The sequence below is a fragment of the Nicotiana tabacum genome, chromosome 12 (genome assembly GCF_000715075.1).
Source record: "Nicotiana tabacum cultivar K326 chromosome 12, ASM71507v2, whole genome shotgun sequence".
In the NCBI taxonomy this organism is placed as follows: Eukaryota; Viridiplantae; Streptophyta; class Magnoliopsida; order Solanales; family Solanaceae; genus Nicotiana; species Nicotiana tabacum.
The window spans coordinates 9,967,180-9,980,737 of record NC_134091.1 but is presented as its reverse complement, the minus strand read 5'-3'; the positions used below and the strand labels follow the sequence as shown (position 1 = coordinate 9,980,737).

At 35.4% G+C, this 13,558-nt stretch overlaps 2 protein-coding genes across 2 annotated transcripts; both read left to right on the top strand.

The window, feature by feature from the left end:
* The first annotated feature begins 1,234 nt into the window (after positions 1-1,234).
* LOC107829028 (putative GTP-binding protein OBGC2) lies at positions 1,235-10,566 on the top strand. Its single transcript, XM_016656443.2, has 10 exons — positions 1,235-1,457; positions 1,924-2,399; positions 2,634-2,725; positions 3,001-3,084; positions 3,906-3,983; positions 6,513-6,713; positions 6,840-6,947; positions 7,956-8,030; positions 8,179-8,399; positions 9,957-10,566. The coding sequence occupies exons 1-10, from the start codon at positions 1,354-1,356 to the stop codon at positions 10,018-10,020; spliced, it is 1,503 nt and encodes a 500-aa protein (XP_016511929.2). The 5' UTR covers positions 1,235-1,353; the 3' UTR covers positions 10,021-10,566.
* Positions 10,567-11,770: 1,204 nt separating this feature from the next.
* LOC107829019 (ethylene-responsive transcription factor RAP2-12-like) lies at positions 11,771-12,968 on the top strand. The gene has a single exon (XM_016656435.2). It carries the CDS (start codon positions 12,080-12,082, stop codon positions 12,833-12,835), a length of 756 nt encoding a protein of 251 aa, XP_016511921.2. The 5' UTR covers positions 11,771-12,079; the 3' UTR covers positions 12,836-12,968.
* The last annotated feature ends 590 nt before the right edge of the window (positions 12,969-13,558 follow it).

Below are 13,558 nucleotides of genomic sequence, written 5' to 3'. Positions count from 1 at the left end.
TCAAACATATATATGAAAATACAAAATAGTATTGAAAATTCACATGTGGTTTTTGCTGCAATAAGCTTACTTCAAGATGAAAATGATATGACCAGAACATTAAGGAAAAATTATGTATCAAACAGAATAATAGTACTACTAGTTACCATGCACTTTTGTGGGGACTAAGTATTATGCTCTCTAGAAAATTAAAAAGATATAGCAGAATCTTTAAGTCAATCAGGGAATCAAAAAAATAGTGGACAAATCTCTATCTACTATCTACTACTATATGCTTTCTATATAGAAATGATTCAACATGTTAATTTGATAAGAACTATCATCAAAGAGAAATTTGGTGTAGTACATACTTCTTGTACTAATATTTTATCTTATCAAAATAAAATAGTTACGAATATTATTATTATTATTATTATTATTATTATTATTATTATTATTATTATTATTATTATTATTATTATTATTATATTATATTATATTATATTTGACAGTAAACTAATGTATAATCATTATACTAGGCATACTAAAATCGTATTATAAGGTAAAACCTATAAGCATACATAATAAAGTATAACTTTAATTTTGTAGATTATTTAGTATACCGCATGCCACCTATTAATAAGTTCATGAAAATTTAATAATGTGACATCCTTAACAGCCACATAAATACTAATTTTCTAATAACCAGACCATTGTTTATTCTAAATAGGGGTACAAATTTATTTGGTTTAAAGCTCGGACTTGTAGTTGTAGCAGAAAGACGTGTCTGTAACACTACATACCTTTCTGAATAAAATCTGGATAATTTTGACAATAGATCATCGATATATGCCTTACAAGAAGTGGAATTCAACCTTGAGGTTAGAAACTTCGTGCTGATAACGTGTTATAAAATATAGCTCAAAGCCTCAAAGTAACAATATAGAATAAAGAAAAATAAGCTAAGAGATATATAGAGAAAGAGATAGAGATTCTTATTTCTTTTTCAATTGTGTGTATTTTCCTATTTATATTACAAGATATTTATATAGGCATGAAAAGTGAAGAAAAATATGTCATTAATCATTTGAGAAGATTATGGAAGAATAGTAGACATTCACCATAATTTAATTTTTCTTATAACATAGCCTAATTATAATTTATTCGGTCTAAAGTTCAAATGATGCTGTATAAATGCAAAAAATATTGATACTGCAAACTATATTTATGTTTTTTTTTAAAAACAAATTGCTGAGTAGTCGCGGAAAGGGAAAAAGAAAAAGTAGAGTAGAAGCTCACGAAAATAAAAAGCGGAAGTTAATCCTCTTTCTTCTATCCTCTATATTCTGGCGCCCAACCCATTTTACCACTACTATGGCGTCTATGCTCTCTCACTCTTCTTCTTCCTTTCTGAACCTTAACTTTACTAATGATTTATCGCTCTCCTTCTCCCCTCCTTTGCCACAACTCCCAAAAAGGTACGATTTTTAGCTTTATCTTGGACTATTCCACATTTGATAAAAAAAAGTGTAATATAAATGATGCTTATTTAAATGCTTATTTAAGGATTTGCCGCTTTTGTACTCTTGGTGTAAGCGTGTAATTTTAAGCTGAATCATGATGTAAATAATACCTTTGAGAATTTTTAGAATTCCCTCCATATTTAAAAGGAATCTTTAGTCCTTTGTACATATTAGCACCTTCTTTGTGCAAATAAATGAAATACTTGTCAAGAAAAGTAAAAATTATGCTTCAATTTTGTTAATTTATACCGTGAACTTCTGCTGAGATATGAATATTCTTTTGACATTTTGCTATTACCGCTCAATCATTTCATGGATTTGATTGTTTTTGTCATTTGTTTTGGTTAGCTCGTGTTCTGATATATTTTTACATTTTTTTGTGTTCTTGTTGCTATAATGTATATTGGTCCTTTTTCTACAGCGCTTCTCGAAAATGGAACAGTTATGAAAATTATAGAAGCTATACTGTAAATTGTGCACTTGCAAAAGCCAGAACGCCTCCTTCGCCCGCTTCTGATGCATTCATAAGAGAACCCCACAAATATTTCGATGAGGTGGTTATCACAGTTCGTGCTGGAGATGGAGGGCATGGTGCCGTTCTTAATATGCCCAACATTAAAGCTCCATCTAAGTCACAAGGAAAATTCGACAGAGAAAAGACTAAGAGGAAACCCTCTTATAAAAGGGACTTTGATGGCTCATTAATCCTTCCAATGGGGGGACATGGTGGCGACGTTGTAATTTATGCAGATGAGAGCAAAGATACACTATTGGAGTTTCACAACAAGAGCAAGCACAAGGCGAAGCGTGGGGGGAATGTTGATGCCATGGGTGTGTTAACATCTTACTTGCAAAATGGACTTGCTGCACCAACATTGCGAATTCCTGTTCCACTAGGTTTGTTCTTTCTCTGGCTCTTCTCTAGTTTAATAGCTCTAACGCACATGGGAAACTCCAACGACAATTTAGACTTATGGATGGTTACCCTGAGATTATGCATCGATATCATCTATTTTCTCTACTTAGACACATCATTTGGAGCTGTTTAAGAATGGTGATTTTGGTACTTTGAAAGGCATATAGCTGTGTGATGCCAACTGTTTTCATCTCATGCTTTTCCATATTTTCCAGGTACTGTTGTGAAACATAAAAGAGGAAAGTTTTTGGCAGATCTAGCTAATCCAGGTGATGAAGTTCTTGTTGCAAGGGGAGGACAAGGAGGGGTAAGAAATCTTTGGGTCTTAAATATAATTACCATGCTTGGCATTTCATGCTTCTATCTATTTTTTTTAGTAGTCGGTATCTTACTTCTACATTGTCCGCAATCAAATATAGGAAAAAGGAAAAAAAATGAAAAGAAAAAAGGAGTGAATTATTTAACTTTTTCTCGGATGTGCTCTTTGGTGCTTCAAGTATTTCATTGCAAGTAATAGATACTGTATCACTTATTTGGAACTGCATGCCTGGTCTTTAATTCTGTATTATGTGGTTGTGGCAGATTAGCTTGTTGGAAGTTCCGGAGCACAAAAAGAAACAAATGACGAGTTTAACCACAAATATGATGAGAGATGACAGCGATAAGGTTTGTGTAAGCCTAATCTTTAAGAGACATCTGATTTTGATATAATCCTTTCGTCGTGTCTGAACCTTATGATGCATGGTGAGGAGATTAGGGAAAATTAATTTTATATACTCAGCTGATACTAGCTTTCTAGTGTTAGTTTCATGTAATCCCGCTAGGGGAATCCTGTAGACTGTCATGCTATATGCTATGCTGCTGCTACTGACAGCTTACTGCACTTAGTGTCAGTTTTGCTGGCAAAAGGTCTCCTTTCAAGTGACTGTATCTGGATGAGCTCAGTGTTATCAAAGGCGAAAAGCGCAAAAAAGCTCTAAGGCCCGTTGGGGCTTTAAGCGCAAAGGGCAAATAAAGCATGGGCTTTAATAAAAAAAGGCGCAACCGGAGGAAAAAGTAAAAATATGTATATGTAGTCCAAGACCAATAATTATAAGCATGAATAACAAATATATGGACAAAAAAAGTTGAAGAAAAAATAACGATAAAGTGAAATATCAATTGTTCAGTGTCGCATTTTCAGGATTACACTCATGGGCAAGGAAAGTATGCCTTAGAGCCTTGATGCGATACTGAAGTGCCCGCAAAGCAAGGCGAAGCGCTCAACATGTTTTGAGCCTCGCTTTAGGGCTTAAGCGCGCCTTTGACAACACTGGATGAGCTAACATGCTAAACTTACTTGGTGAACAGAAAGAAGTGGGCTGAGAACCCAGTATGAATATTGGTAGTGGTTTTTGGTCTTAATACGCTGTAGCTTTCTTAAGCAAATAGCAGCCTTCCTGCATGTTCGCAGTTGGCATGTATTGATTTGTTTCACTTTCTCGCAGGTTTTAGCTATTGGCCAGCCTGGAGAGGAAGTTAGCCTGCAGTTGATACTGAGAGTTGTTGCTGATGTGGGTCTTGTTGTGAGTATCATTATTAAACTTGAAACTTTTTGTGATTTGCAGATATGTGCATAAGCTTTACTAGCATTCTGATATCCATGATTCACTTGACATGTACTAATATATGCTGGTATACTCTGATGCATATTCAAATTGATATTTCATTTCAACCATTTACACATTTAGCTAGGTCGTTTACTCAATTAGTCTGCGAAATCTCCTATAACTTGGTTCGTCACATTGTAAAATGAAATTATGTACCTTCTGAATGCTGTATGGCAGAATTTGAACTGCTTTCAGTCAAAATTGGCTTCTTTGTTGTAAGGAAGGGATTTTGCAATGTTTGTGGCATATCTTTTAGAAACTTTTAAATAATTGTTGAGAGCACCTAAGGGTGTAGCTAAGCTATCGATGAAGTGGAATGAAAACCATAAGAGGCCATGGTTCAAATCCCAACACAGGTAGAAAATGCTAAATGATATCCGGTACCTGTTTGGGTGGGAGGTAGCAGGTACCCAATGACATAGTCGAGGTGCCACAAGTTAGCTCGGACACCCATCACTATCGAAAAGAAATCTTGAGAAAAAAAGAGAGTAATTCTAGAAACCTTAACCCCTTAATCAATTTAAGCATTCGTTATTGCTATTTGTGAACTATATTCATGGATGTTGTGTATGCTTAGATGTCTATGCGTCTTTGCTATTTTTAGAAGTGAAATGATCTCTGAAACGGAGGCTGTAAGAAAAACACTCATTTTGCTTTTTAGCTCTTACCCGTTTGACCTTCTTCATTTCCTTAATTACGCATGTCTGTTTTGCTTAAGTGCGAGGATGGCATGATGTTAGTTTTTTCGATGACTTTTTAGCTTTTAGATCCCCAACAACATATATTGTCATTGGGACAAGTACAAATAAGTAATAACATGTAATAGAGTTTTTGGCCAATATTGTCCCTTATCTTTGAAGGTAGGTCTATTTTGGTCCTACAAATATAGCCCTGAGCATATTTAGTCCCTTAAGTATGCTAAAGTGGATCACCTTTAGTCTCACTGACACAATGTGTTCAAAAACTAACGGTGTTACCCAACTCTGATTCATGGAGCAAATCTTCTGCTCTGAAGCAAAACGTTTTCTCTTCTTTTATTGGATAACGTAAATTATCACTTTAATTCCTCATTTTTAGATAATGTCTTCTAAAATTTTGACCTTGAAAATATCCCTTTATGTGCCAATTTTCAATGAGAAAATGACACTGTATAGCCGCTCTAAAAATAATAGCCGAAAAATGTATAAAATTTCTATATTTTACACACACTTCGTATGTTAATATACAAAAATTATATAAATTTTAAATACTTTTTCCTCATGTAAATAGTGTCTGGCACGGGTTAAAAGTGATAATACAACCTGGTTATTCGTTTGCTTCAATAATATGCCTAGAAGTGATCCTGACAACTCTATTTTTTTCAAATTTTAACTTTTCTTTTTGGAAAAATCAATCAAAATTTTTAAATGTATATATATACAAAAATTGGCTATCATTTTTTCGGCTATTATTTTTACAGCAACTATACAGTGTCATTTTCTCATTGAAAACTGGCACAGAAGGAGATATTTTCAACGTCAAAATTTTAGAAGACATTATCTAAAAATGAGGAATTAAAGTGAAAATTTGCGTTATCCAATAAAAGGAGAGGAAACGTTTTGATTCATGAATCGGAGTTGGGTAACACTGTTAGTTTTTGAACATATTGTATCAGTGAGACTAAAGGTGCTCCACTTTAGCATACTCAAGGGACTAAATATGCTCAGGGTTATATTTGAGGGATCAAAATACGCCTACCCTCAAAGATAAGGGACAATATTGGTCAAAAACTCACATGTAATATGTGGATTATGAAGGAAAACCTTGGCACAATGGTAAAAGTTGTCGCCGTATGACTAGGAGATCATGGGTTCAAGCGGTGGAAACAATTTCTTGCAGAAATGCAAAGTAAGGCTACATTCATAAGACCCAATGTGGTCCGGCTCTTTCCTAGACCAGTGCATAGCGGGAGCTTAGTGCACCGAGCTACCCTTTTTTTTATGTAATATGTGGATTATAATGGTCGATCGTAGAATTTGTCTGTAGTGATAGATCTAGATGCTATAACCTGATTGGTTCATCACATTAAATGATCAAATACCGATGCAATTCTGTCTATTATTCTTCAGTTATCTTTAGGCTCTTTGAGTTTTATTTTGAGAATGGTAAAATTTTATAACATAAGCACACAGTTTGTGCCAAAATACACGCAAATTGGTTCCTTTAAATCACTGTAGGAAGCTGAGAAAGTCTAACATCCTATTAACATCATCTAGTCTACACCAAAAAGCCAAAAAAGATATACATCTATATTTCAATGTATGTATACTTTCATATTTGCTTTCAGAACATCGTTGATTCCTTTCCTTCCAAATCTCCCACCATGTGCAAGAAGGAATGATCTCCCAGATTCTTCTTTCTCCTTCCGATACCCTTCTTTGACTTTGCTCTTTCAATTTTCCTCAGGGACTTCCAAATGCTGGAAAATCGACCCTATTGGCTGCCATTACACATGCAAAGCCCGATATTGCTGATTATCCATTCACTACGTTGATGCCAAACCTTGGACGTCTTGATGGCGACCCAAGTTTAGGGGCAGACAAATATTCATCTGAAGCAACTCTAGCGGACCTGCCTGGTCTCATAGAAGGTGCACATTTGGGGAAGGTACTTGTACTATATTCAGCAGTCACTCTAATAATTTGAGGTCTCAAACCTTGTGGTTTTCTCTTTTACTTATTTCGCTCTCAAAAATGAAATCTAGCTATGCATGTTGTCCTAATTATCTTTCAGGGTCTAGGGCGTAATTTCTTGAGGCACTTGAGGAGAACAAGATTGTTGGTCCATGTTGTTGATGCAGCTTCCGAGGACCCAGTCAGTGATTACAGAACTGTGAAAGAAGTAAGTCTAACCCCAATCACCGAACATATTTTTTTGCTCGAGATAGTTATAACACCTTAATTGCTTCTTAACAAAAGAAAATGAGTCTGGAATCACACAGTTGTAAGTTTCATCTTCATTGACCCGGTTTGGTCTGACAAGAAAATAATAACTTTTAAGGATCTCTTAATTTGACCAGTTTACCACAGATGCATCTAAAGGCTAAAGCAACTCTTGATTACTATTGTAGTATTATGGCTTCCGAAGATCATAGGTGGGACGATTGAAAGATCAACTTACCTTATGTGCAACTTTTTCCTACTTATTTCCTTAGAATTATTTCACCATGCAAGTTCCTTCATCTTCATTTTTGGATTGCAACATGATTTTTGTTAATCGTTTTGGACTGATTAAGCGCTAAGGTGGACAACGAATAAAGTCTGTGGAAGTTACGTGTTACATGAATTCATATGTCCATCTTGGTATTGGTTACCGAGCTGCTATTTTATCTGTTTTTCCAACTAAGAAACATTTTACATTGCAGGTATAATAACCTTTTTCTTTGTTAAATTCCCTTCTTTACAGATAGATCCATGTGATGTGTTTGTCTTACTGGGTAATATTTAATGCCTCATCATAGAGAGATCCAATTTTTATGTTCTCTAACTCATGTCATTCATTAATGTCTTGCCTAATTGCTTTGGGCTTAGCACTTGAGTAGTTTTTACCTTGGTCTGTTTACAACACCATAAAGTTGCTTGTATCACGTGATCGTTTTGTAGTTTGCCTAGTTGTTATAGTATAATTTTGCTGGAGAATAAGTTGTTTCAAAGCTACTTCTGTTGTAGCAAAAATTGCTTACTCTGCTAATCCAGTCTCTGTGTTTTATGGTTAATTCCCAAATGCCGGAGGTTTTTTTTTTCTGTAGGGGGGTGGGTCACCTTTCTGAATAAGTCGTCTGACCTATCTATACCCTGGTGTCTTCTTTCCTTAACATTCTGCTGAGGAAAATGACCTCTGATTTTGCAGGAACTGCGGATGTACAATCCTGAGTACCTTGACAGACCATACCTTGTAGTGCTTAACAAGATTGACAAACCTGAGGTATCTGGCTCTTATCTTCTCTGTTTTGCTGTCAGGTTCCTTCTCAACAACTTACTTTCACCTGCAAAAATTGTTGTATCTTAATATGCATCTTGTCGAGGATTATCAAGTTGGTTACATATGAAGGATATGATTATGCTGTTGACAGGCAATAGACAGGCTCCCTACCTTGACTGAAGAAATATGGAGAATTGGGTGTGAAAGAATATCTACCGAGCCCGACTCAAGCTCTGGAGCTGTGGCTGAGTCCATTTCTGTTGACGGGAGCCAAAACAGTGAGCTTTCTTCTGGGTTATCTGCTAGGGATCAGAAGGTTAAAGAACTTGAAGAGTATCCATGCCCTCTTGCTGTTGTTGGTGTTAGTGTACTGTAAGTTCCTCTGTTATCTCTCCTTTTCCAGGTTTACTGTACTCGATGACCTCAATGTTACAGTATTTCTATGCATCAGGCTTTCCTTGAGTAACACATTATTTCAGTCAACTTCTATGCTGCATCAGTGAATTGCAATAGGTGGTATTGTTTCTCGTGATGTATGTTAAGCTGGTTTTAACTTTTAAGCACCTTTTAGTCAGTAGCGGTTTTCAGAAATTCAAGCCTCAAAGATCATACACTCTCAGTATGATTTTTAGGCGGTGTGACTGGTGTCTTACTTGGGTTTTAACTTTAAAGGAAAGTTCGTAGAGAGCTCACCTAAACCTGTCCTCCAAATTCTGAGGTTTTCCTGTATAAATGTATGAAGTAGTCTTTACAAACATATCCTGGTAAGAATTGTCTTTTCTGTTGATAAAGATCCTTGTAAAGAGCCCATATGATAACTTTAGTTTTCCTGTTTATTTTTACGAAGTAGTTTTTCTTACTAAGAGTTAAAATCTAGCATAGCAACCCGTTTGGAAACTGTTAAAGCTATTCTCAAACTCCCTCATGTTTTTCCTTGAAATTTTATGCGATAATACGTATTAGGAATATTACATCTAGAAACGCAGATTTGTGCTGCTTATTTCTGGTGTTTCTTCTTAACACAGAGAAAGATGTTTTTGATATGCCCTGTGACTTTTCTCAATCCTGGTTGAGACGTGAATAAATGGTCTTCATGTTGCTAATTGAAAGATATTCTTTTTAGTTTTTACATTTGCAAAGGAAGAAAAAGAATGTCTGCAGTTCCTTAAAAGAGCTTGGTAGCTCAGTTGTCAAAGCTAGTAACACATAAAGAATTCATGGAGTAATGGTAAAGCTTTCGCTTCTTTCCTAATACTTATAAACCCCTTGCATAATATGTAACTAGGAAGTGTATGAATCTTATATGCCTTACTAAAAAGTATAAACCCCTGGAATACGGCGTAACTAGAATGGTCTGTAACAGACACACAGATGTCCCTTCATTTTGGAAATTTAGACATGCGTGTGTGACTTTTGGCCGGTAAAATAAGTTTCTTCCTCCAAATTATTTGTCAGGCACTTAATTCCAAGATATATCTGATGTTGCTGTCATAGGAGAAGTATTTAGGAAGACACTAATATGACCCTCCAGTTTGGAACTTTAGATATCCCTACATACCTTTCTGTGTTTAAGAGAAGTCTTGACTGTCCAAATAATATGTCAGGTTCATTATTTCCATTTATATGGTTGACGCTGTCATATCTGTAATTATGTCATGTCACAACCAAGTTTTCAGGAATTAATCTACTCCATAACACAGAAGAAAAAGAAGGAAAAAAGAAAAAAAGACACTTCATTGTTATATTTTATTTTGTGCTCATCACATATACTTTGCATATTTTATGGATCCCATATTTGATAAATAAATTATGTTATTCTCCAAGACAAAAGAACGGCGCTGGTTTCAGCCAAACCTCTTCAGCCTATATATAGTTATATGTTACTTTGGGGGGCAAATGGTGAAAGTTCTCTTATGTCGTTGCTTGTAGGAAAGGGATTAAAGTCAATGAGATGTTGAAGGAGATACGGACGGCGCTTCGCAAATCCCTGTGATGCAGCATTTGCTACTGTCAAAGTATTTTGTCAGGATTGATGAAGTTTTAAACCGTTAAAATGATTGGCTGCCTTGACATATCATATGCTGTTGTTGCCTGGGTTTTGGATGCATTAAGGACTATATAGAGGCAAAATTTGTCAGCCTACTCTTCAAGTTATCAAAGATTATACTATTACACTGCAGTCTTTGGGATCTGTACCTCGGCCATCTCATGCTGGAAATTAGCGGCTGTGCGCGCGCGAATATTCTTGAGACCCACCTTGATCCTTGCCGCTCATTTGTTCAGTTTAATATTCAAACACCTCCAGCTCCTTAGGCAAGAAGAAGAAGAAGTTGTCTGTTATGATATGATCTTTTCTCTAGTGTATTATAAAGGTAAAAGGAATGCATAGTTTTGCGTTTTAGATTCTCTCACGACTTATGAAGGTGTATGCATCTTTTATCTTGTGATAAAATTCAGGCGTATGAAAAGCCTCAAACCATGCAAACCTTGTACGATGTCAACTATTTTTATAGGCAAGAGCGTGACACATTACGTCTCAGCAATTTAGTTTGATGAAAGTTTAGTCTCAGTTAATTGATGCCAACTTTGTTAGGGATTGAAGCGTAAATGATCAGGACATGACCCGGTATGTAACTTTCATTTTCTTTTCTCAAAAAGGAAAACAGAAACTTATTTTTTAGCTTGTGACATCATATGTCGTAGGCATGACGCATTAATTTTTTTTTTTTAAATGACGCGTTACGTTTTTGTTTTTTTCCCTCTTCCGATGATCTTTACAGCCATTTAAGGCTCCTTTTGTGAATAGTGTTCACATGCATATTCTTACACGATGCAAATCCGAATTAGTCAGTGTTTTCCTATTATGACTAGTGGCCAATCTCATACTACATTTTCCATGATTCACACAGTGCTGTTATTTTGCTTGGGGGGTGGGGGGGGGGGGGGGACAGTAGTACGAGATTTTGTACTTAGCGACAGGAAGGTTCCGACAGGAGGACATATTTTCCTCGGACTCACAAGACTCGTGTGAATAAAAAGAAACTCTTTGGAAAACTGCACTTACTATACCCACAGACTTCAGTTTGTTAATTCTTCAAAGCTTTCTAATCTTCTCTATTTGGCCCATTCATTAGTTTTCCTCTTTTCTACTTTGCCATGAATACCACAAATGAATCTGGACTAACTTCCAATTCTACACAACTGTTATCCATCAGACTTTAAACAGCCACGTATATAAAAAGCTACCTCTTCTTAATTGTCTATATCTCCCCTGCTATGTTTTTGGAGTGATTCCGTACTTATCCACACTCAATTTTTTCCCGGATTTGACGTAAGGATTTACTTCATCCTATTTTTTAATTTGGTTTTCTACTTGCCAGTTTCAAAACAAGGAAAAAAACCTCACTTTTTCTTCAATTTTATATGATACTCATTCATTTTTAATTTGTTTAAAAAACATGAAACATTTTCATATATTTTAAAAAAAAATTAGAACTTATTTTTGCCCTTGATTAGATATTTTCACAACTATAAAAATATTAAGGCATGTTTAATATTATAAATTTCGATAATACTTTTGGAAGGCAACAAATTAAAAGTTTTGTTCTCCTTGTACTCGGAGTTCACTTAACACTGTCTACTCATACACTCTTAATATGAAACGCAGGTTGAAATGGGAAAACTTTAAAAGGAAAAAGAATAAGAAGAAGAAAACCTAAAACAGCATTCTGAGGTGTAACACTCTTCTCTTCGACACCTTTGCTTCAGAACAAAAAAAACGCATAAGCATTTGTATTAACTAGAGACACAAAACATGATCTTCTGAAAACGTAAAAAAATACAAAAAAATTCAAACATGATCAAAAGTTTCACTTGACAAGTATCAACAAGCTAACCATGTAAACAGACACGTATCTTATACCAGTTTCCTCCATTAAAGCAAACCCATTTTCACCTTTCCTCAACTATAAATACTCTCATCTAAAACCAATGTCAATCTACCCAAAAACTCATTTTCTCTTCTGAAAAACTCAGTCCCATTTTCCCTTACAATGTCATCAACTTACTCTGTTGAAAGAAAAACCAAAAAAATAACTCAAGCTACTTCAAGAAAAGGCTGTATGAGAGGTAAAGGCGGGCCTGAAAATGCTAGCTGCACTTATAAAGGTGTCCGTCAGCGTACTTGGGGTAAATGGGTCGCGGAAATCCGCGAGCCCAATCGCGGAGCCCGCTTGTGGCTCGGCACTTTTGAGAATTCTTATGACGCGGCCGTGGCATACGATGCCGCGGCCCGTAAACTCTACGGAGCCGATGCTAAACTCAACTTACCTCATCTCTACAACAAACAGGCCCAGGCCCAATCCCAGGCCCAGAATTCTAGGCCCAATACCATGGGCCTAGACAATGCTGGAGGCCCAGTTTCAGCTCCTCCCACATGCAATCCAGCTGCTGTTTACGATGTGGCATCACCCTCAACTTGGAGTATGGGAAATGATCACACATCTTTCTATTTCAACAATGATTTTGGTAACAACAATTTTTCTACTGGGGATCAAGATCTAGTTTCGTTTCAGTTTCTGGACATTAATCAAACAGCTGAAGAGTTTGATGAAAACAATATTAATCAGAATGAAGGAATTGGTGGAGAAATGTGGAGAGATTTGAATATGAATTTGCCAGAAATTGATGATTCTTCAATATGGGAGGAAGCAAAAGCAACAACTTCATTTCAGGAAGCAGTGAGTGATCCAGGAATATATGCATGCAACTTAGATGATGGGATTAATTATCCTCCATGGTGTGGTTAATTAATTACTTAATTATTATTTTGTTGTTGTTTAATTAGCTCTTTTTATATGGTAAAGAAATAGAAAACATGCATGCATGTAAACTTGTAAAGGTATAATTAGCATGTATAGAGCTAATGTGTACTATGGTGTGTTGATAGAGTATATGGACTGCAAAATGTTCAGTTATTGTATTAAACAAAATTAACAATTTTTTTTTTTTTTTTATAGCTCTCTATGTATAAATAAACTTAGTGGTTTGTCATTGTGTCTTTTTCTTCATCCTTTTTCTTGGAATATTTGGCTCAAGCATGTGCTAAGCACATTCTTTCTTAAAATAATCATAGAAAACCTAAATAAAAGTATTAACATTCACAAAGCTAATATGTGGAATGTTATTACTTAATATATATATATGTGTGCATGTCTATGTCGGAAAACAAATTGATTTGTGCTTAGTTACTAGAATTTTTGTTTTTTAAGTTTAACTTTTGGTTGAGATTGGAAGTCTAAAATATTGACATGCATTCACTAGCTGTGTCTTTTAAAAGCCTTCATGTCAGTATGTCACTATTTTGAGTTTTTGACTGTTTCTTTTTATCTTTATCTTTTCCTTTTCCTTTTCTTCTTCTTCTGGGGTGGGTTCGGGAACTTATGAATTATCACATTGATTATTTTACGTACTACGTAGTAAAAGTACTACTTAGTTAAAATGGTATAAATATCGAGACTAATGTAAATCAT